The following is a 20,743-nucleotide window of genomic DNA, read 5'->3' as shown; positions in this document are numbered from 1 at the left end:
TGGTCCTATGGACATCAATGGGGTTGCTAATGTGCCTAAAATTAAATATGTATCAAGTGCTGTGCTGGAATGGGGCCAAGGTCTCAAAAACTTGCAGGATCAAGGTTTGGCTGAAGAACAGAGAGTATAAAGGGAGACAAAAGCTGAGAGATACTGAGTTACTCTCATGCCCTCTTGCGTCTGTCATTCATGGAACCAAGCCCTGGCATAAACCACTTATTATAGTAAAAGTTAAAGGAATACCTGTACAGAAATCTTAAACACTGAAAGACACTGTAAACACTGTCATTTTACAGCACAGAATGTCTTTTGATTTTTATATGGTATTACATTTTAAAGCAGATACAGTGATGTCACTGCAGGAAAACATCAAAAAAATATTGCAGCAACAGGCATCTCTTTCAACAGATGCCTGGTTGACTCACTCTCACAGCTGCAGCAAAGTAGTCCAATGTGTTTCTGGAGAGCATTCTTCCTTGTGAAGTCTTTATTGGGACACTCTGACTGTAGGGGAATGCAGCCGCTTTTCATTTCTTGTGGCAGTCAGAAAGTTTCATTGAATATTTCTGAGCTCTCAATCTCTTCCAAAACACATGGTGAATTTCCTGGCTCTCTTCCTTAAAATCTGGTCTGGGTTTCTACTCCTGGCCCCTCTCAAATTACTTTATGTGCACATAAATTAAAATTAAAAAAAAAAATTAAAAAGCATTCTGATTTTTCAAAATTGATTTTTAACTCTTTTTCCAAGCTTTGTGAATTTTTATATGCAATCACTTTTATGTTTAAAATATTTGTATTCTAAACCTATCACTGGAATACAGCAAAGTTAAAATAAAAACATTTGTCCTTTAGCTATTCGTAATGCAACACTGCCAACTAGAGGCATTGGGAATGATCAAATTCTTGTCTTATGGACCACATCAATAAACTTAAAGGGTTGTGTAACTATAAATACTGAAAGATCGTATTTGCTCTACAGAAATCCTGCCCAAAGCCTCCAACTGCAGTGGTGTTTGCATTTAATTTTCTTTAGATTTTGATGCTTCAGTAAGTCATTTATTGAATCCTAATACCACAAGTGTGTTATTATTCTATTAAAAATCACATCATCCAAAATTCAAGTATAATCAAGAGAGATTTCAAATTAATTCAGGTTCCTCAAAGAGTTACTGAGCCATTCTAGCAGCTTTTGGAAAAAATACCTGCACAAGACATTGCAAGCATAAAAAAGTTTTAAGATTTATAACTTTCAAAGCAAAGTAAATCCTAGGTATTCCCTCAACTCAAAATTTAAATAAGACTTTGTAATCTATTGAAATAAAGAAATCATACTCTCTATTCAGGTGGGCTAAAAACCCATTTCTGAAAGTTTTCCTCTTTGTAAGATGACATATACTTTAAGGAGCAAGGTATTTGTTCACAGTTGCAGCAGTAAGACTGAAAATAGAGAAAACATGTACTTGACCAGAAAGGCTTAGCTATTGCCTGTCACATGTGATTCCCATGTACATGCTTGCTAGATCACTGTATGAGAGGAGACTCATGCACCATGATGTTCATGCACCATGCACAGAGAGGAGCTACCTAGGCCTCACTTTGCCGCCCCTGCCTTCTTCATGGCCGTGCCGTGATGGGAGGGCATAGGAGTTTGCAGCTGCCCAGTATCTGGCAAAAGAGAGCTGGAGAATAGGAGGACCTTCTGCAGGTCCTAATGCCAACCAAGGTCCAGTGAAGTCTTGGGAAAGGCTCATTCCAGCTGTCCCCCACCCCTCCTTTGCCATATCACCAAATCAAATGCAGCCCTGTGGGTAGGAAGAGTCTGTTGGTAGGGAGAAAAATAAGATGCCTGAGGATGCACCGTGCTTCCAGGCTTATCCGCTGGGCTCCAGACTTACAGGGTGCAAGACATAAAAATCTTGCCTTTCCAAATTAAGGCCTGCAAAGAGAAAACAGCCTGGGGAGTTGTACCTGTACCAGCTCTCTTTGGAAACCTGTTTCCAAGGGGCTCTTCTGAGAAATAAAAACAGACAGGTGGCAACTCTCCATACCCTGCAGCAGTCAGGATCTGTCCAGCCATTGGCAGGGAGTGTGCTGTACCCCTCCTCCTGGCTGGCGGTGCATGCCCTGGGGTGAACCAGGAGCCTGGGGGGCCAGTATGGCTTCCAGGGCTACCCCTTGCTATTGTTCCACACCAATATTCAGACGGAGAGACGCCTGGGTCTAAATAAACATGGTTTTTCTTCAGCAGAAGTCTAGAGGATTGTTTGAAAACTGCACAGCTAGAACAACAGTCTAACAGGAAGATCTGCTGGTGGAAGGGCAAGCTCTGTCTGTTGGAGCTCACGTGGCATTAAACAAACACACTGTCCAGAACAGTTTGTACTTTTGGACTGAAGGGAGGAGCCAACAACATCCAGAGTTGGTTTCCTTGTATTTACCAAAACACATTTATTCTGTAAATCTCAGCAAAATTCATGAAAAATAATAAATTACATTTTTCCCTTGACAGTCTTCAAAGCTTTATATCTATAAAAGCTGCTGGGAAATCTGAGAAGCCTAGAGGGCAGGAAAATAATCTCATTGGGAAGTGGAAGCCAATAGACAGTAGTGACTCACGGAGGCACAGAGCTGCAGAACAGCTGACAGCAAGGTGCTGATTAAACCCAGAACCAAGTTTTCCAGGAGGTGCTGTACCACAGGGCAGTTTAAAGATGGAGAAATCAGAGTGTCCTGAAAATGCAGAGAAAACACTGGAAGGGGTTGGAGGTGACAGTACTGGAATAAGATGAAGGCTCAGAAGTGAAAGCATAGACATTGGCCTGGGAAGCAGAGCAAATGGTTTGCTGCCAGTATAAACCACTGTAAAAGCTAATTCAATAAATGTTTCTCCAGTTACTTTATTATACTTATGTTCCATAACAATGTCTTTACAGGAATACAATGCTAAAAAAGCACAGTGGTCCAGTGGAAGCAAACCACTGGGGCTCAGGCAACACTGGAGTAGTTTCTTCATTTGAGTGTTGCCTAAAGCTCTGCTTTTAGGAAGGGAAAAAAAAAAGTCCATCTGTTGTGAATCAGCTTGTAATACCAGAAGCAATATTTCCACAATGGTGACTATTTTGAAAGGCACACACAGAAACAAAGATGGGTGTCATACATAGATTTCTGTAAATGGCTTGTTGAAATGAACCAGAAATTTTCTAATAATGATTTTTTGGCTGTCAGTCAAAACCCAAACCCAATGTACGCTTGCAGGGTTTTTGCATTTATTAATTTTTGTTTGGCAGTGAAAATTAATGTGCAGCACTGTAAGCCCAAAGTGTAGTTCTCAGCTCAGGAACTATGTTCTACTTGATTGTGCCCTGAGGTCCAGACCTACTGCACATCAGTTACCTGTGTTAGGAGCCAGAAGTGCCTCTCATCCATGAAAATATGTGCTCTGTGAAGCTATTGTTTAGTATAAAAACTGTTTGGGCATTGTATCTGTGTAATTTCCTAATTAAATTTGTATTGATTTGCAAAGGCACATTGGGCATGCGTGAAAGCCTTTTGCAGAGTTATCGATAGAGGTTGCCGTAACAATGCTGAATTACAGCTGTCACTGGAGCTGTGATGTCATCCCTTGCTCACACATGAGCTAAGGCAGAGTTGGACAAAGACTTCATGAGCAACCTCCCTTTCTGGGGAAGGAAATCAACAGCAAGTGTTTAACCCTCCAAATCTGCCCATGATGATCCGTCTTGCTGCTAGTGAGTACTAGCTGGAGCTAAGACAGACTCAAGGACTCCCCAGCTTCTTACCATCAACATTTTTTAATCCTAATGTCCTGTTTCAAGGATTATTATAAACTGCCTATTTATATTCTACTGAATGGACATTTCATTTGACAACCATATTTATATTCACAAACACGCTGTTCCAAATTGTGGAGTTACAAGACATCTTTCTGTTCAGGATTTAGTCCTCTGTCCTGCAGATACAGCTGGATTTCACTGCCAAGCCTTGCACATAATTTGATAGAAAATGGTCGGGTTTTTATGTAATTTGAAAGGGTCAAGCAGGTTAAAAGGAAATATGTGGACACAAAATATTATATCAAATCCTAGAAAGGCATTATAATAATTGAGCGAGTGCACCAGGATTCATGCAGACAGATATGTCACTCTGGTTACTGCCATCTTCTGTTTTTCCATGCTGAACTGAAAAAAAAATCTGTACACCTGAGAATTAATTTATGATCATATTGTTACAGAAAGTTTCCTAAAGATAGTATCAGTAATATAGGATTAAATGCACAGAATAAATTGGTATTTAAAAATTGCCTGCTCAAGAAAACCCACAGATGCAGGTAGAAAGCATATCCTTCAGTGCCACCCTGGCTTATACGTCCCTGGGGACCAGACTGGGGGAACACAACCATTATGAGAGCCCATCTGCTTGATGAAACCCCTTCCCAGACATGGGCACAGGCACACATGCTGTGTAACCCTTACTGAGCTCACCCAGAAATCAGCACAAAGCTGCTCAGCCCTGCCGTCAGCTGGGGCAAAGCCTTTGCTGTCTGAGGAGCTTCACTGCCAAAGAAAAGGCAATTAGCTATAGTGCCTACACCGTCTTGTGAATCTGGGTTTCCCCATCCTCAGGTCTGCTACTCTGTGGATTGGTATCCTTTCCCTTCCCTTCCCCTATTATTATTATTATTATTATTATCATTATTATTATTATTATTATTATTTCATCTTCTTTTAATTTCATTCCAACAGTTAAAATACATGGCAGCACTCCTTTTGAGCGAGCAGCAGCAGCCCAGCCCTTAGTAGCAGACACCTCTGGCACAGCCCAACAACCCCCCTTCACTGCCTCCCACAGCAGCTCCTTGGAGACCACAGCCATATTCCTACTGCCACCAAGGGCTGCTGATCCCTGCCTGTACTGAAGCAGCCTGGTGAGGTAAAGCCTTTAAAACTCATTGTGATCACTAGTTTTTATCTGAGTTAACACAGCTCACCTCAATGTTATGACATAATGAGTCAGAAGTAAACCAGATTTTTACAGAAGAATTATTGCAGGACAAGCAGGAAAAGCTTTCAGGACACCATGATGAAAAAAACCTACTTATATTTACACCTACATTGTGTCAGGGAAAACTAACCATTCTTACTGTCAAGGGACTTTTCCCTTGTAATATTTACAGACAAAGGGCCTTCCGGTGTTTTCAAGATTTTATTTTCATGAGGCTTTGTAAAATTACACTACTGACAATCTCTGTTTACTCCACCGTGCACCTGAGTTACACATGTTCTTAAGATAGTTATCTTTAGCAGGTTCAAAAACAAAGAAGAAAAACCTAATTACCGTTGTGCCCCAGTTAATATCCTTATGAATGCATCACAATGGTTTTTAAAAGCAGAGCTAGGAGCTCGCCGTTGATAACCTTCCAAAGTAAAAAAAAGTCAAACGCTACAATGTTGTCTGCCATCACTTAACTCATGATAAGTCTTTCCACACATATGCTTGTGCAATCAAAATTGTAAGGATAATATATTAGGTGTGTATTACAAACTAATTTCCATGCCATCTTAGTTACTGATGCAGTGAAACAAGCAAGTCTCTGCCCTGGTGGTTTTTGGTTTGTTTCTTGTGAAGGTAGCTGAGCTTGACAATTCATCTTATCAGCCTGATATCCTGCCTGATATTTGCTGGTATCTTGCCTCTCCAAGGCAGAAGAGGTGCTCCCTACAGCACGGTTCACTGGGTAGGGTGAAGAACAAGGACAGCTTTTGTAATTGCTACTTTCGCAAGGCGGATATGCTCCACCATGCAGGACCACAGCTGAGCTCCACACGGATAAGTGAGCTGCTGCTGTGGGAAGTTCAGCCAACACACCTCGGTTTCTGCCGGCCCTAAGGTGGGTGTGAGAGGGTGGCCATGCTTTGAGGAGCCTTATGACTTGCGCAGGGCATACTGATTCAGCAGGGTGCAATGTACATCAATGCCTCACCATATCACTGCAGGGTACCAGTGAACTGAAGAGTGACTGGACACATACTGTACACTGAGTATAGACTTCCACAGTGATGGGATTACCCCACTAAGGTAAACACCTCCTGAAAGTCAATGCCTAGCACAAGTAGTAATCTTTAAAAATCCAGGGGAAAATTTTGACACCATCTAAGCAAAAGCTAGCTGACTTTCATGGGGCAGACATTTCACTCCCAGCTTTCAGAACAGTGTGGTCCAAGCTAAAACATGCAACAGCACTACCAAAATCTCACACCCATCCTGATGCTAGGACCTTTGTGGAACAACTCACAAGGAAAAAGAAGGAAATCTTTTATACAGGAGTAACTCATCCATCAGTGACGCTAATGCATTTTTGCTTCTCTTTTTATACCCAGAACTTTTTGTCTTACTATCATAGAGGAGGGAGCTGATACTGCCAGGCTTACAAAACAAGGGGCCAAGCCATTTGTCTTCATCTGCTGAAGAAATGAGGTCAGGGTTTAATGTGATTGAGCTGGAAACCTTCCCCGGCTTCCTGCAGCAAGACAAGCTTCCCTGCAGCAGGGGACAGCATGGCCAGCAGGGTCCTTCTAGCACATTTCCTCAGGCCTGCTCCACTTCTTAAGCTACAATGCTTACAAAATTAGAATAGTTTGACTGATAGACCCAACAAAGCATCTACATCATAGATGCTAAAACAGAACACAACTTAGTAGAAGAAACATCTACTATAATAAAATGAAGTATATTCAGGATTACATAAGCAAGCCAAACCTGTGCAAAAGCTACTGGCAAACATGTGGTAAGCTGTACTTCGTACCCCTAGGGACCTCTGCAGCCTGGGGATAGGAAAGACTGTTTAGATGGGTAGCGATGCTCATCCTCCATCACTGACTCATGCTGCAGACTGCGGCAAGCTACTTCAGTTTGAAGTCTGACTTTTTAAAAGTCAGTTTTATATTTCATAAATGGGCTGATTTGTACCTAAATCTGCTGCATGACTCACCTGAAAGCAGCAGCATGCAATTCCAAGAGTCAGTTATTCTCCAATGTCTCTTTCTAAAAGTCCGTCCCCTTCACATGCTTTATTGCTGCCCTGCTCTGCTCTATATTTAGCTAATTCTTAGCATTTCCTGATTTTGATCTGGATACAACCATATATACACAGTTAAACCATAGTTACTCATATCTTGCAAATTAATTTTTCAGAAAGGAAGAGAAAAACCTTCCGCCCACATTACCCTGGAGACTAAGCGAGCCAGCTTCAATGAAGGAGAGCATGCTACTTCAACGAATGAGTGCAAGAATATGTTCTTAGTGCCGAGATTCAATATTTGGCTGGTAACTACTGCTGCACAGGTTGGTGATTTGAATGTCAGGCAGCGCAGCCGGCAGCTGGGATGGAAGGCGTCTCTGCTAGCATGAGCTCTAGCTTCACACTCAGTTCAGGAGTGGATGCTGAACACATGCAGAGGAAAGCAGGGACAGAGAGCTGATAAGGTCCCACCTAACAAGCAGTGACGGAATAGGTAAAGTGAAGGGATCCAGCCTGGATTTATAAAGTATTACAGTCATTTGCTTCCAGTATTAAACCTTGACAAGGTCTATCTGACCAGGGTTGCCATCCTGTCCATGGCAAGACTGACAAAGGCTGAAATTCTGATCTTCAAATACAGAGCACAGAAGACAAATCGCTGAATGTTTTCCTGTCAAATAAGGGCACTCACAAGTATCTCAGTACTAATTTTAATCTATTTGATTGAATGTTTACCCCTTTATTCCTTACGATAGGAAACCTGTGTGGTGAAGAACGCAGTATCTCATGGTTGAAGAACACAATATCTCAGGGTTGAGAAGCAACACACTTCATTACACTTGGAAAATTTCTATATTTCTAATTACTTAATGATCTGTAATTAGTTAAAGAGTAAGAAGAATTGAAGCTTCAGTGTCAGGAATTTCTATGCAAAAACTCAAAGCTTGGATGGATGGAGGATCTTTAACTCATGCTTTCTTTGACTTCAGATAGCCTTTTTTATTTACTTAAAATTTAAATAAAGAAATGCAATATAGCACTTTGCTTTATATATTTCTTTTGTAACCAAACTACATTCCTTGTTTTTTCATCCATTTCAGGAGTAAGTGTATTATGGATTTAAATACAGTTACTATACTTTTTAAACTGGAAATGCAACTTTGAATTCTCTATTACAAACGTTTAAGATAACTCACCACTAAAAATACAGAAAGTCATATTTTGCACTTTTGGGTACAAAAATAGTTGATAATACATAATACAAGAACCATATATCTTTAATCATATAGATTTCAGTGACAACAAACATCAGTATCAAAGCATCAACGACAAAAAATAATTCAGACTTCACATGAAAAGGAGGGAGACGTGTAACAATACAGTCCATATAACCAAAAACATGGGAGAGGAAGAACCAGAAGAGCATTGCTTCTGATTCCCTTGCAGAGCTATCCAAGGAGGAGGGAAATGTTGATCCAGCTAATTCTTTCTTTGTGCAAAGACGATTTAAAAAGAACTTTTCCTGTGTTAGTCAAGTTAGGTCAAAATTGTATCAAGCATCATGTCCAAAGAATCAGACCATTTTTAAACTACAACTCAGAGAAGCAATAATCAGGTATTTTAAACCATATTCTTTAAATAGAGAATATTATTTCCCCCTCAAAAAATATTCTTTTTATTTGTTAATTACATTCCTCTACACAAAGTAACCCTTGTGTCTTCCTATTCGGTTCATACCTATCTTTAAGCACCAGTGAACCCAGTCATTCACTGGGAACAAAAGCACCTACAGTTCCAGCTTTCATTGGTGGTTTCTTTTTTCACTGGACATAAGCCAGGCTCAAACTCTTTGAGGGGGGAAGTAGCAGGCACACATAAGCCACTATTTATTTCCAGTCCTCATACAAGACACCTGATCCGAGCAAGGTGAAGAGAAATCCAAGGATTCAGTGTATAAGCATGGGAACTCACAAGAGCAGTAGTGGGAGGGATGGCAGAAAAGGATGGGGGAGGGTGGAAACACATGAATTTGGTTTTCAGCTAAAAGGTTCTTCTCATTTTTTCCCAGGTGAATGTGCTGTTGTTGCTACACAGAGACCTGGGCAGCTCAGGCTTTCTGTCCTTAAACCACATTGATTTTTAAGCAACCAGTTCCTGAAAAAGGACCTTCCGTCAGGAGAATTGATCACTGCTGGTGAGCAAATATTTCTCCTTCTTAACTTTTCTTTAATACAGCAATGAGGTTTGGTTGACAAATTCATTACAAGCCGGGCTATGTGAAACAGAAAAATGATAGATTCTTAGAGATTAGATAGCAAAACATTTGCTCTGACAGAAAGATGAAGGCAATTTATATGGTGTTGGTTGTCATTTTTTCTCTTAATCAGTTAACATTGGATCATGTAATATCAAAAATTCAGAATATTGAATTTAAACTGCCTCCAGCTACAGCTCCATAAATTATCCTTCCAATGCTATTGGTTCTCAATAGGATGACAATCAATTATTTGAGCTTCAAGTAATTAATCCTGTGACTTGAATAGATTTACACTTTGATTTTTTCATGAGTACTTAATGAAAGAAGAAACTGATTCACACATTCCATACCTGCTTTATAAAGATATTACCTGGTGTGATTTCAAAGCCATAAATATTTATGTTTAAATAGCCTTTTAACATATTAATATAAATGCTAGATTTTATTGTTAACATCTAATAGGTAAACTGATACTAAAGATAGTTATTAACTTCTACACAGAGTTGCTACAAATACAAGAGTATAGTAGTTAGGTGTAATGATCTGCTTTTGCTGACTGAAGTTAGCATTTTGCACAAACATGGGGGAAAGTTGAATGGACTTTTTATTACCAAAAATTCCTTATCCCCTAGAATTAACTAAAAGTTATTATCTCTCCTCAGGAAACACTAAGGAGACGGTTTCTTATTGAGCATCTATAACCCCCAATCATCAAATTAATGTGCATCATTAATAAGCTCCAAAGGAGACTGCCTTCTAAAACTCAGTGAACAATAGCTAACATGAATGAGTCTAAGGAGGAAAGTATGTGAAGCAAAGAACAACTCTAGAGCTGTGATGCCATGTGGGGGGGAAGGGAACCGTTGTGGACAAGACTAAGGAGAAAAAATACTATAATGGATGTATTAATTATTTTAGCAACCTTCAGAAATATAGAATTCTTACCACAAGATTATACTTCATTTTTTTCAAAAATTTTGCACATTTTAATGTGCGAATTTTTCCCCAGTCCCTTAAATAGAAGAGTTTTCTTGTATTGAGATTGCCAACTACTGGAAGTTGTATTCGGATATTTTCACCAGAAATTGAGCTGGTAACAGTAATGTTAATAATGTTGAGGTATTCATTAAAGTAAGGGTAAAATCTGCTGCACTTTTCATGCCTCTCTGTCCTAAGAAGCACGAAGGATCTTCTTTTGCCAGTGCTCAGGGCTCTAATTCCATATTGGATATCACTTTTAAATGCAAGCTTGAAATTTTCTTTATCAATACAGGTACAAGTGCTTTGGGGTTTTGTTTTGATTTGTGCTTTTTGTTTGTTTGTTTGTTTGTTTTTAATTTAAGTCAAAGCACTTTCTCAATAGCTAATCCTGGAAACTCCTGAATCTCAGCCTCTGAAAAGTAGAATCTCCAGTGAGAACTGATAAGTGGACTGGGTGGTATCCTAGGCTACACGCATTATATTTTTTAACTTAATTCAAATCATCAGGTATCCACCTGAATATCCAAGCTTTAATGCCCAAAGATTATTGTACCGGGCAGAAAGAAGGCTTATACATTTTAAAAACTTGCCTTTCCTCAACTGTCGCTTTTTTTCTCTTACTTTCATCAAGACCAGAAGTTACTGAATTTCTCATAATGATCTTTGTCAGGAAGAGAAGCAAACATCTTCAGAATACTGATATATCCAGGAGCACAGATGGATTTTCTTATTAAGAAGACTTGAGGTGAAAATCAGTTTAAGTATGCTATGAAGAATGGGGAAAACTTTTGAGTTTTCATTGTGAGAAACAGCAGGAGATTTCTTTGACATTTATCTCACAATCTTTAACATCCTCGTTCACTGAGTGTAGGCTGAAAAAAAATGATGGCAATTTCAACATTCTGGAAGGATTTGCCAATTTAAAATGTATTATACCTGGAGGCAAATACTTGTCAATTTTCCTATTTTACTGAGGATGATATCATGAGACACCTTTTGACCAAAAAAACCTACTGTCCATGAAAAAGATCCCATGCTGTTACATTTCACTGAAATTACAAAACGAACAGAATGAACAACTAGTAGCACTGTCTTGAAATTTTCATGATCCAGTATTACAATGGTGTACTAGTTCATAAGAAACAAATGCTGGGTGACCAGAAATGAACTGAAATTAACTTTGTTCCCCTGATCATGTTCTTGTGAGAACTGTCCCCTGCAGCCTAATTTTTACAGGTGAAAGCAGTCTGCGTGATAAAATTAAGCACCTCCATTTTGCAGTTTTCTCACAAAGGCATTTGTAGAAATAACCAAAACTACTTCTGTATTATAGATTGTTAGGATACCACTAACATACTGATTTACACTGCACCAGGTGATGAACCCATGCGACTAAAGCTGTTGCCTTTTTTTTCCAGTTTCCTTACTGCGTTGAAAGCATCTTCTCAAAGAAATAATGTTCCATTCAACATTGGCCTTGTCCCTCCTGCTAATTGCAGTCTCTTCCAACCTTGCGATGGCAATCAAAAAGGAAAAAAGAGTACCTCAGACACTGTCAAGAGGTACTGTATATCTACTACATAGTTACCTCCTCATCTTCCCATGTAGGTCAGCAAAAGTTTTTATTTAGAATATACCTGAAAGGTGTGTTTTTGAGGTGTGTTTCTCTAGTGTTAAGTGGCACTCTAAGTAGCGTGTCTTTACTCCATGTCGTTTCACTCCATCAGTTGGTTCTTAAGGATATGGCTGAGGGCCTCATGTAACCTGTACAATTTATATAACTCACAGTGACCTAGTAGAAGCCAATAATTTAAACTGAGTCTCTTAAATCAGGATGCACTTGTAGTATTTGGTGAAAAAATATTCTTTCATATACCAATTAAAAGATATTTTGTTATGGCAACTTATTAACTACTGAAACACAGCTTCATAACTTCAGTTGCTATGAAACAATTTTTCTACAGACCCATTTTTAGACACAGGACAACAGTTTGAGCTACTGGTGGGTTTTTCTGTGTGACTTTTTTTTCTTTTGCTTTTCATCAGATAGTCACAGTCATGCTTTGCAGTGAATAATTCACTTCTTTGCAGTGCACAATTTTCAACCTTGATGTTAACTAAAGACCCTATTTTAAGTTATTTGTGCTTGATCAATCCTTAGAAATACGAGCAGAGAAATAGCTTACTGAAGTCTTTTCCTCTTCTCCATCTTCCCTCCCCTTCTGGGCCTACTCACCGCCAAAAATCTCCAGCTACCTCCTTGACCTCTTCTGCAAGTTGTGCAAAGCCTGCAGACTCCACAGTTCACCTCTGAGGTCTTCCTATACAAACCACTGGCAAAGTCCTACTACCCGTCACAGAGGCCCCATCTGAGCTCAGGGATCACTTGACAAAATCATGCAACAACTGGACTAACCAAAGAGAAACTGCAAATCATGTCTCCTAAGTGGTATCCCTGGAGAAAGGGTATAATCAATCTGGTATATGTTGCCTATCTTGCCTAGATCAGGATTTATTTTTCCCACTAAGCCTAAATGTTTAAAAAGATATTTTAAAAATCCCTTCTGGAAATTTTGAAAAACATAGTCACAAAAAGCCTCAGTGTTCTAATTCTGATTTCAGGCCTTTTGGGATGCCTTGAGTGCTTTACCCGTAATTTCCACACATCAAAGGGGAACACTTAAACCTGCTGCAAAATGACCCTAGCTGACTCCTCTGTGCAGCTGCCTACACCAGCAGTTGACTTCAGCCAGGTCTGGGAACACACTAGTCAACACGTCAAAATCGCACCACCAGCCAGACAGATCTGTAATCGAAATCATTCTCCTGAAAGAAGAGGTGACCTAGTAGTGTCACAAGCAGTTGTTCCATGAGAAAGCTAACAGCAAATCTCTGCGTGACTAGGGCTGGCCCAAGTGCTTTTCAGACAGCACAGAAGAAACAGAGCCTTAACCTGGTCCAGATCCAGCAGCTGTTCTACAATTCCTATGATGGCCATCATGAATGGAGCAACACTGCCTGGGAAGCAGGGAGCTACTACTCAGGGGCTGGCATCTGTGGGATCTGAAGGCATGAAACCAACTGGACAATTTGCTTTTTGAGATCGGTGTATCACCAGCTATGGATGAGCAACAAAGCTGATGGTTCTTTAGGATTTTGTTTAGGTGGAGATTTTTGTTTAACAACCATTCTTTTATTAAATTATAAGTACTTGCAGTGCCAGGGATTGAAAATTCATGCCTTGAGAGTTAAATTTAAAACTCAAGACTATTCTAACAATGTTCGTATTAAAGTCAATCTTATTTGAGCTGTCATATTTTATTTTGCTCTCTAACTTTATAAGCCGACTTTCTCTTCAAGAACCAGGGTCTACATGAAATATGGAGCGACAATATAAAGATATAAAGGATTTCAGTGCTGATTTAGGGACCTCTGAGTAGTCAGAAAGAGATCCAATAGCTTTGCTAGAGGACTTGAACTGGATACTCAACTAGCTGAGGTTTTTTGGAGCTTGTTGTTGGTTTGTTGTTTTTTATTTTTTTAAATCTTCCAGTGCACCTGTCAGGAGATGTAGAATTAGTATATCCACAAAGTCTGGGAAACTTTGACAAAAAAAAAAACCCAAGTCCTATTTCTGTACAACTATTAATAAGTATTAAAAAATGTAATTTGCTATTATTTACTTACCTGGCCATCAGTTAATCCTTTTGTTATATTTCTAGGGTGGGGAGATGAAATTACCTGGGTACAAACTTATGAAGAAGGACTTTATCAAGCAAAAAAAAGGTAAGAGATTAAAAGACAAAGTTGTTAATCAGGCAGTAATGCCTGAATATACTATAGTGAAACAGAACAAAGAAACACCATGGCAGCTGATCTGCAGACCACCCAGTTACATAAAACAGTTAAATAAATAATGCCTATAAATGAAGGTTGTTGCAGGGGTCTTATGACTCTGAAGCAATGTAAGGGCAGATAGGCAGCCCTGTGTTTAACACTGTTGTTTCTTTGTCACAACAGCAGTGCTGTCATTTGAATTAGCAATTAGATGTAGATATGATAACTTTTAAAATACATCTTGATATATATGTGTCATTATTTCTCTGATTCATTAATCAACAGCTGGAAATCCATTAAATTTGTCCTTGCATGGTGATCTACTGCCTCACGTGTTTCCCCAACACTTTATTAGTTGGCATACGTGCTTGATGTACTCACAGTTTCTCACTATCTTGGTAGAAAGTCCCAGTCTGAATCTTCTCTGTGATTCAGCTGAAAATACATTTGAGAATTCATAATACTACTCATTTACATCTCTATTACAGTTCATTTTAGATCATAAGAGCATAGTATAAGCTATTGTTAAATCAAAGGCAAAATATTTTTTAAATAAAAGGCAACTAATATAATGTACCCTATATGAAAATGGCTAGGAACTGAACAACTCCTGACAGTGATAGCAGATCAAGCGTTAGTAACTGCTTTACTGAAGAGTAACAGTAGTTAAAAAAAATACAGGACAAAATGCACAGAATTGTTTTGTTTTGACATTCAAAAATATGACATTTTGATACTTTACCAAACTATTTACAGAAAAAAAATTTTACCATATATGTGTTCAAGAAAGTTTAAAGAACACAAAACATTTCATAGGAAGTATTTGATGATAAACCCAGTTTTATTACAATTATTTTATTCCAGTTCATACAGGTTATTTTTATTTTCTTAAATATGGATAACGTCACACCTAAGCAATGTCAAACACCTCTTCAGTTTGATTATGTGCTAACTGGGAATGAAATTATGATGGCTCTGTTGTTTCTTTCTTCTAGAAATTCTTATTTTAGGAAACTTATTTAGATATAGAAACTCTATTTCTCTATTTCTTTCTTTCATGAAGGATTTATGGGTTTTTTCTCTTGTTTAGAAATGCCTAATTTTTTATGGAATGTCTGTATGGTTTTACTGTGGGTTAAGGGTAGATGAAATATAATTTGCCTTTTCCAGTCTGCTAGTAAAATCACTCATTTACATACTTGTCAAATGATCTAATTATATATTTTTTTTTATTATTAATAAAGTAACAAACCACTGATGGTAATTCACCATTTGGAAGACTGTCAATACTGCCAAGGTAATTTTGATTTTTTTGAGTGTTAAAATTTTGTAAATATTTTTATAAGAAACTGCACATATCTATACATTTACTTTGCACTTACTGAAAATTATTTGAAGAAATAGGTAAATGAAAATGTATTTGAAAAACTAAGAATTTATTGCTGTTATTTACAAAAACTCCACTATGAAACTACCCAAAAAAGACCATGAAAAACACTCAGTGCTGTTTTCCTGCTATCCCTAATGCAGCACTCGTCAGTTTAAATTAAGAGACACAGACTTGCTACTGACTCATTGAACAGATTTAATAATGTTTGGCTCTCCTGAACCGGTAACTAGAGAAGGAGATCAGGACAGGGCTGCTGAAATCGATCTAATAAGAATTTTCTGAGAATAATGCACTTTTGTCAAGCTGAGACATGGTATCCATTGAGACAGGTTTCATAAATAACAGAAGAGAGCTTCCATTTTCATAGTCGGGAGGTTGTACTGACATGGGTCAAAAAACAAAAAGCAGTGACAGAGCCCTGAAGTGTCTCCTCAGGAATGTGAATCAGCAGAGGCAGGAACAATGTGGCCAGTCACCAGCCAATGTGGAGCCTAAATGCAGAAGGAAAGGCCTTGTTTGAGATGGACTTCAAAATGGCCATGTCTTTTTTAGCACTGAAGAAAGCTTTTGCAGAAAATGAAGAGGTACAAGAAATGGCCCAAAATAACTTCGTTATGCTGAATCTCATGGTATGAAGGGTTTGGGGAGGTTTGATTTGTGTCTTTCGGCTTGTGTTTTCTCTTTCTTTGTGTTGCTTTTTCATGTCATTTTACCTAAATATCTGTGGCCTTTCAGTAACATATAAGTAGAGGCATTTGTGCATGTGTATACACACACGTAGTATCTTTTTTGGTTTTATCTTCTGGTACAAGACTATTCACTGGTGGCACTACTTCACCAAAATTTACAAAAATGTTTTAATAATTAGCTTTAATTTCTCTGCCAGCATGAAACCACAGATAAAAACCTGTCACCTGATGGACAATATGTGCCTCGAATCATGTTTGTGGGTACGTACAATATTTATGCATCTTCAGAGATGTGATATCTGAATCTATGCCAGTGTCCTCCTTTGGGGATATCAAAATTATTCATTTTGCAAAAAGAAAATAGCTCAAAATTTACCATTACCATGGCATTATTCTGGAACTTGGCAGACCTGAGTTCAGCCTTTAGCTCAGGCTTTGACCCTCAAAACTTACTCAGGGTACAGATATGTTCTGGAGAGTACCTGATTTGTGCTTGGGAGCAAGAAGCTTAAATGTCCATTAGCATCTGGGTTTTGCTCTTCGCGCTTCTTGCTAGTGCTGCTATAAGACAAAGTTTACTGAAAATAGTCAAATATCTGACTGAATGTAGATGTCTACAGTGTGGACATTACCACAGAGCAAGTCAATAGTGACATCTAAGGAATCATTTATCGTGTTGTAAAGCTGACTTCTGGAATAGACTGAATGCCCCAGAGTACCTGTTCCTTTTCACTGACTGTACAGGGAGCCTGGAGTGACTACCTTAGTGGTGGCATCCAAAGTTAGGTGAGATGAAGCCCACACTTACACAGAGAGCAATATAGTAACAGGAGTCAGTTAATAAAAAGCTTGGAAGGGTAACGGGGAGAAGAGATGTCCACGACAACTTGCTCCTATGATGGAAACATTAAGAATCACAAGATTTGCATTCTGAAGGTTCTAGGTAGGTCATGTTAATATTGCATTAGGTATGCATGACCCTCTTTATGCGTGCATCCGGTCAAACTGGCCTTCCCTGATGTAACCCCAGAACTTGTAAAACAGGATATTTTTCTTTAAATATGAATGAAATGCATGTGTAATATATCACTTTAAAATAGCTGCATAATATAAAAATGAACATTAGCTTTTGTTCAGGATTTCTCCGAGTCTAGCTGGTTGGAACAGAGTGTAATGGCCTCTTAATTGCCTCGATGATGAAATCAGAACACCTCAGAAACAGGGCTGTCAAAGTAGCACCACTCACATAGCCCTCAGCTGTTGTGAGAATGGAAAGCAGTGTTTAATACGATTACTTTTTCAGACCCATCTCTCACAGTAAGAGCTGATATCACAGGAAGATACTCCAACCGGCTTTACACTTACGAACCACAAGACATACCATTCTGTAAGTGCCCCCTTAATTGCGTTACTCTGCATTTCACGTTGTAAGCAGCCAGATACACCCCATCCCAATCATTTGTGCTTGAGAACCCGCTAAGATCTCAAAGTAATGAATAAGGACTGTGTGTGGGCATTGGCAATACATTATAATAGTCTAACCTGTTCTAGCAAAACACTTAAGCACACCTATTGTCCCATTGAATTTATTGGGACTAGTCAGGTAAGACAAGTTGAAAGATCACAGGTGAGAACTTTCAGGATCAAGATCTAAGCAGTCTGTTGGAGAATGGTAAAAGTTACTAAGCCCAAAGGTATCCAACTGCGCAATGTAAACAGCTAGTGGTGGGAAGGAATCAGAAAAGAAATTCTGGTGGTTACCTGGGTACCACCTAACACCCATATTTCAGAAAGGAATGTGATTTTTCAGGTTGAGCTAGTCTTTCTCTACACCATCTGTCTGACACCAATGCAGTATCTCACCACAAATATGCACTTCACATCTGATTACTAGGCCTGCTTTTGTGAAGTGAGGGAGTTGAAAGGAGCCTTGTCAAATCCCTTTAAGTTAAACGTTTTGATTCACAAAACTTTTTACCTTCTGCTTTACTATCAGCGTGAGAATTTTCATAACAGAAAGCTTTAAAATATAATGTGTGACCATCAATTACTGTCAATGTGAACAATTTATTAATTAAATTTGGTGGGTTTTTTAATTGTACAAATGCACTTTAAGTACATTTTTACAGTTATTATTTATTTTTCTTTCAGTAATAGAGAACATGAAGAAAGCACTACGCCTCATTCAGACAGAACTGTAAGCAGCAACACTGAAATTGCCATAGCCTCTACGAGGTGAAGCTGCACTAGGAAACCTGACATTTTAAAATAATTTAGTTAACCTCTCTGTCTCTTCTATCATTTTGAGCTCTTACCAAGCAGCTTTGGTGTATCAGATTTCATAAGAAATTTATATGTACAATTTGAAGAACAAACATAGAAAGACTATTGTGTACATCTGGAAAATGAGGAGAAATCTATTAAACACTTTGCAATTAGTTATCTGAATAACTGAAAGTGATGGTTTAAGGTGCAGCAACCTTGAGCTGCATTTTATCAATCCAGCTATGACTTTGTTTAATGAGTTATGACTTCTGACCAAGAGTTACAACCAACATTTTTGATGTCTTTTTGCAATTTGTATTATAAGTTAATAGCTGCATCTCAGCTATTCTATTGCAAGAAGCTTGTAAGTTGCTAGCATAACTCTGCTTTATGCACTTGTTTCTTATTAAAGGAAAAGACATTTTTCTGGCAAATCAGAAAGGAAGGCTTTTCCTGTAGATTCTGGAATAGCTTATATAGAAAAAAATCAGTGATCCAGGCTTAGCTTTCTTCTGTATAATTCTTTAACTACCATTCTGATAGTTTAAAACAGAACAGACATTTCGCACTGAACATGGGGTCTCAGTGAGGTGATAATCATCAAATAGCAACTACAGGTTTTGCTATGATAAAAACACAATGAAGCAAGAGAGATGGAAAGAGATAGACCCAGAACTCCACACCTGAGGCTAATTGATGCTTGTAAAGTCTGGTATGGATAAAATGAGCAGGCTGGTCCTAGCTTTTTTCATTTAAATGGAACTTCAGTCACATGAGGCTCATCCCAGTCATTCCCTCTTTTTCTGTAGCATCCCAACCCAGACATCACGGTGGCAGCTTAGTGAGGGCATCTGTACATATGAAGTCTCACAAAATTTTCCCAGGATGACCATATGCAAAGGTCGAAGCCTGTTTTGAGTAAAAAGCTGAAGTCAGTTGAAATACTGTGTTATCCCAGCAATGTGCTTTTTCACTAGAGCAAGACAGTAAGCGACTCATCAGCAGTAAGAGCATGTGTTATGCTATGTGAAAAGCACTGGTGTCACTTGTTTGTGCTACCTGCCATTTGCTATGATGCTGCCTAAATACACATATAAAAGATAAAGCAAGGATCTTTGCAGGATAGCTTTGCTAATTTACAATATCTAGTATTAATTTGTCATGAACGAGTTATATTGTGCCTATCTATGTCTTCAGAACTATGTAAAAATTTGGATATAAAAGCATATTCCAACAAAGTGGTGATAAATGACCTGTACACTAAAAGAAAAAAATATTGTATTAGTCATTAACAGTATATTGTCTTCATAATCAGTTAAATGATTTTTTAACCTATGGGAAAATGCTAGACAAAAAAAAAATAAACTGGTAATCACATTCCTTTGAGTTGTGTTTAGCCCTACTCATTTATGTCCTTATCTATTCCAGATTTGGCAACATTTCCCAGTCTGTGGACATACCATCTTTGAAGGATGCCAGAGATGTTCAGGAGAAAGGGATGTGAGCTAGCTGCCAGAGATGACACAAGATAGCCATGGCAGCACTTTCAAAATAGGGTTGAGAGAAGATTTATTTTGCGGAGAAGCACAGCACAAAATGATTAAGTATGGTAGATACAAAATGTTACCAAACGATTAGGTGGAGAGGGGTGGGTCTTTGCAGTCATATTACAGGGAGATTTTTTCCCTCCATACATTCACTTTAAACATCAGCCGAGATCACAGGAGACATTGGCTTGAAACAATCTCTGCTCTAACTTAGGCCAGAACATGAGCCAGCAGTGTGCCCAGGTGGCCAAGAAGGCCAACAGCATCCTGGCTTGTATCAGCAATAGTGTGACCAGCAGGAGTAGGGAAGTGATCGTGCCCCTGTACTGCCCACTGGTGAGGCTGCACCTCAAATACTGTGTTCCCTTGTGGGCCCCTCACCTCAGGAAAGACATTCAGGTTCTAAAGCGTATCCAGAGAAGGGCAACAAAGTTGGTGAAGGGTCTGGAGAACAAGCCTTATGAGGAGCAGCTGAAGGAACTGGGGGAACTTGTTTAGTCTGGAGAAAAGGAGGCTGAGGGGAGACCTTATTGCTCTCTACAACTACCTGAAAGGGGGTTGTAGTGAGGTGGGGGTTGGTCTCTTCTCCCAAGTCACTAGTGATAGAACAAGAGGAAATGGACTCAAGTTGCATCAGGGGAGATTTACATTGGATATTAGGAAAAATTTCTGTACTGGCAGAGTAGTCAGGCATTGGAACAGGCTGCCCAGAGAGGTGATGGAGTCACCATCCCTGTA

The 20,743-nt window shown here is 38.8% G+C and overlaps 1 protein-coding gene across 1 annotated transcript; it reads left to right on the top strand.

Annotated features, from left to right (window-relative positions):
• The first annotated feature begins 11,695 nt into the window (after window positions 1-11,695).
• Window positions 11,696-19,831, top strand: AGR3 (anterior gradient 3, protein disulphide isomerase family member). The gene is made up of 7 exons (XM_075086115.1): window positions 11,696-11,839; window positions 14,000-14,063; window positions 15,359-15,411; window positions 16,057-16,133; window positions 16,391-16,454; window positions 17,497-17,580; window positions 18,345-19,831. Exons 1-7 carry the CDS (start codon window positions 11,734-11,736, stop codon window positions 18,392-18,394), a joined length of 498 nt encoding a protein of 165 aa, XP_074942216.1. The 5' UTR covers window positions 11,696-11,733; the 3' UTR covers window positions 18,395-19,831.
• Window positions 19,832-20,743: the final 912 nt, after the last annotated feature.

The sequence above is a fragment of the Phalacrocorax aristotelis genome, chromosome 2 (genome assembly GCF_949628215.1).
Source record: "Phalacrocorax aristotelis chromosome 2, bGulAri2.1, whole genome shotgun sequence".
Classification (NCBI taxonomy): domain Eukaryota; kingdom Metazoa; phylum Chordata; class Aves; order Suliformes; family Phalacrocoracidae; genus Phalacrocorax; species Phalacrocorax aristotelis.
The sequence above is the reverse complement of the archived record's forward strand: the minus strand, read 5'-3'. Positions and strand labels throughout refer to the sequence as shown.

Excerpts from the sequence above, each read along its gene's own strand:
- AGR3 (XM_075086115.1), top strand. The coding sequence starts at position 11,734 with ATGTTCCATTCAACATTGGCCTTGTCCCTCCTGCTAATTGCAGTCTCT. Across the intron at positions 11,840-13,999 it reads ACCTCAGACACTGTCAAGAG|GGTGGGGAGATGAAATTACC; the intron begins GTACTGTATATC and ends TTATATTTCTAG. Across the intron at positions 16,455-17,496 it reads GCCTCGAATCATGTTTGTGG|ACCCATCTCTCACAGTAAGA; the intron begins GTACGTACAATA and ends TTACTTTTTCAG.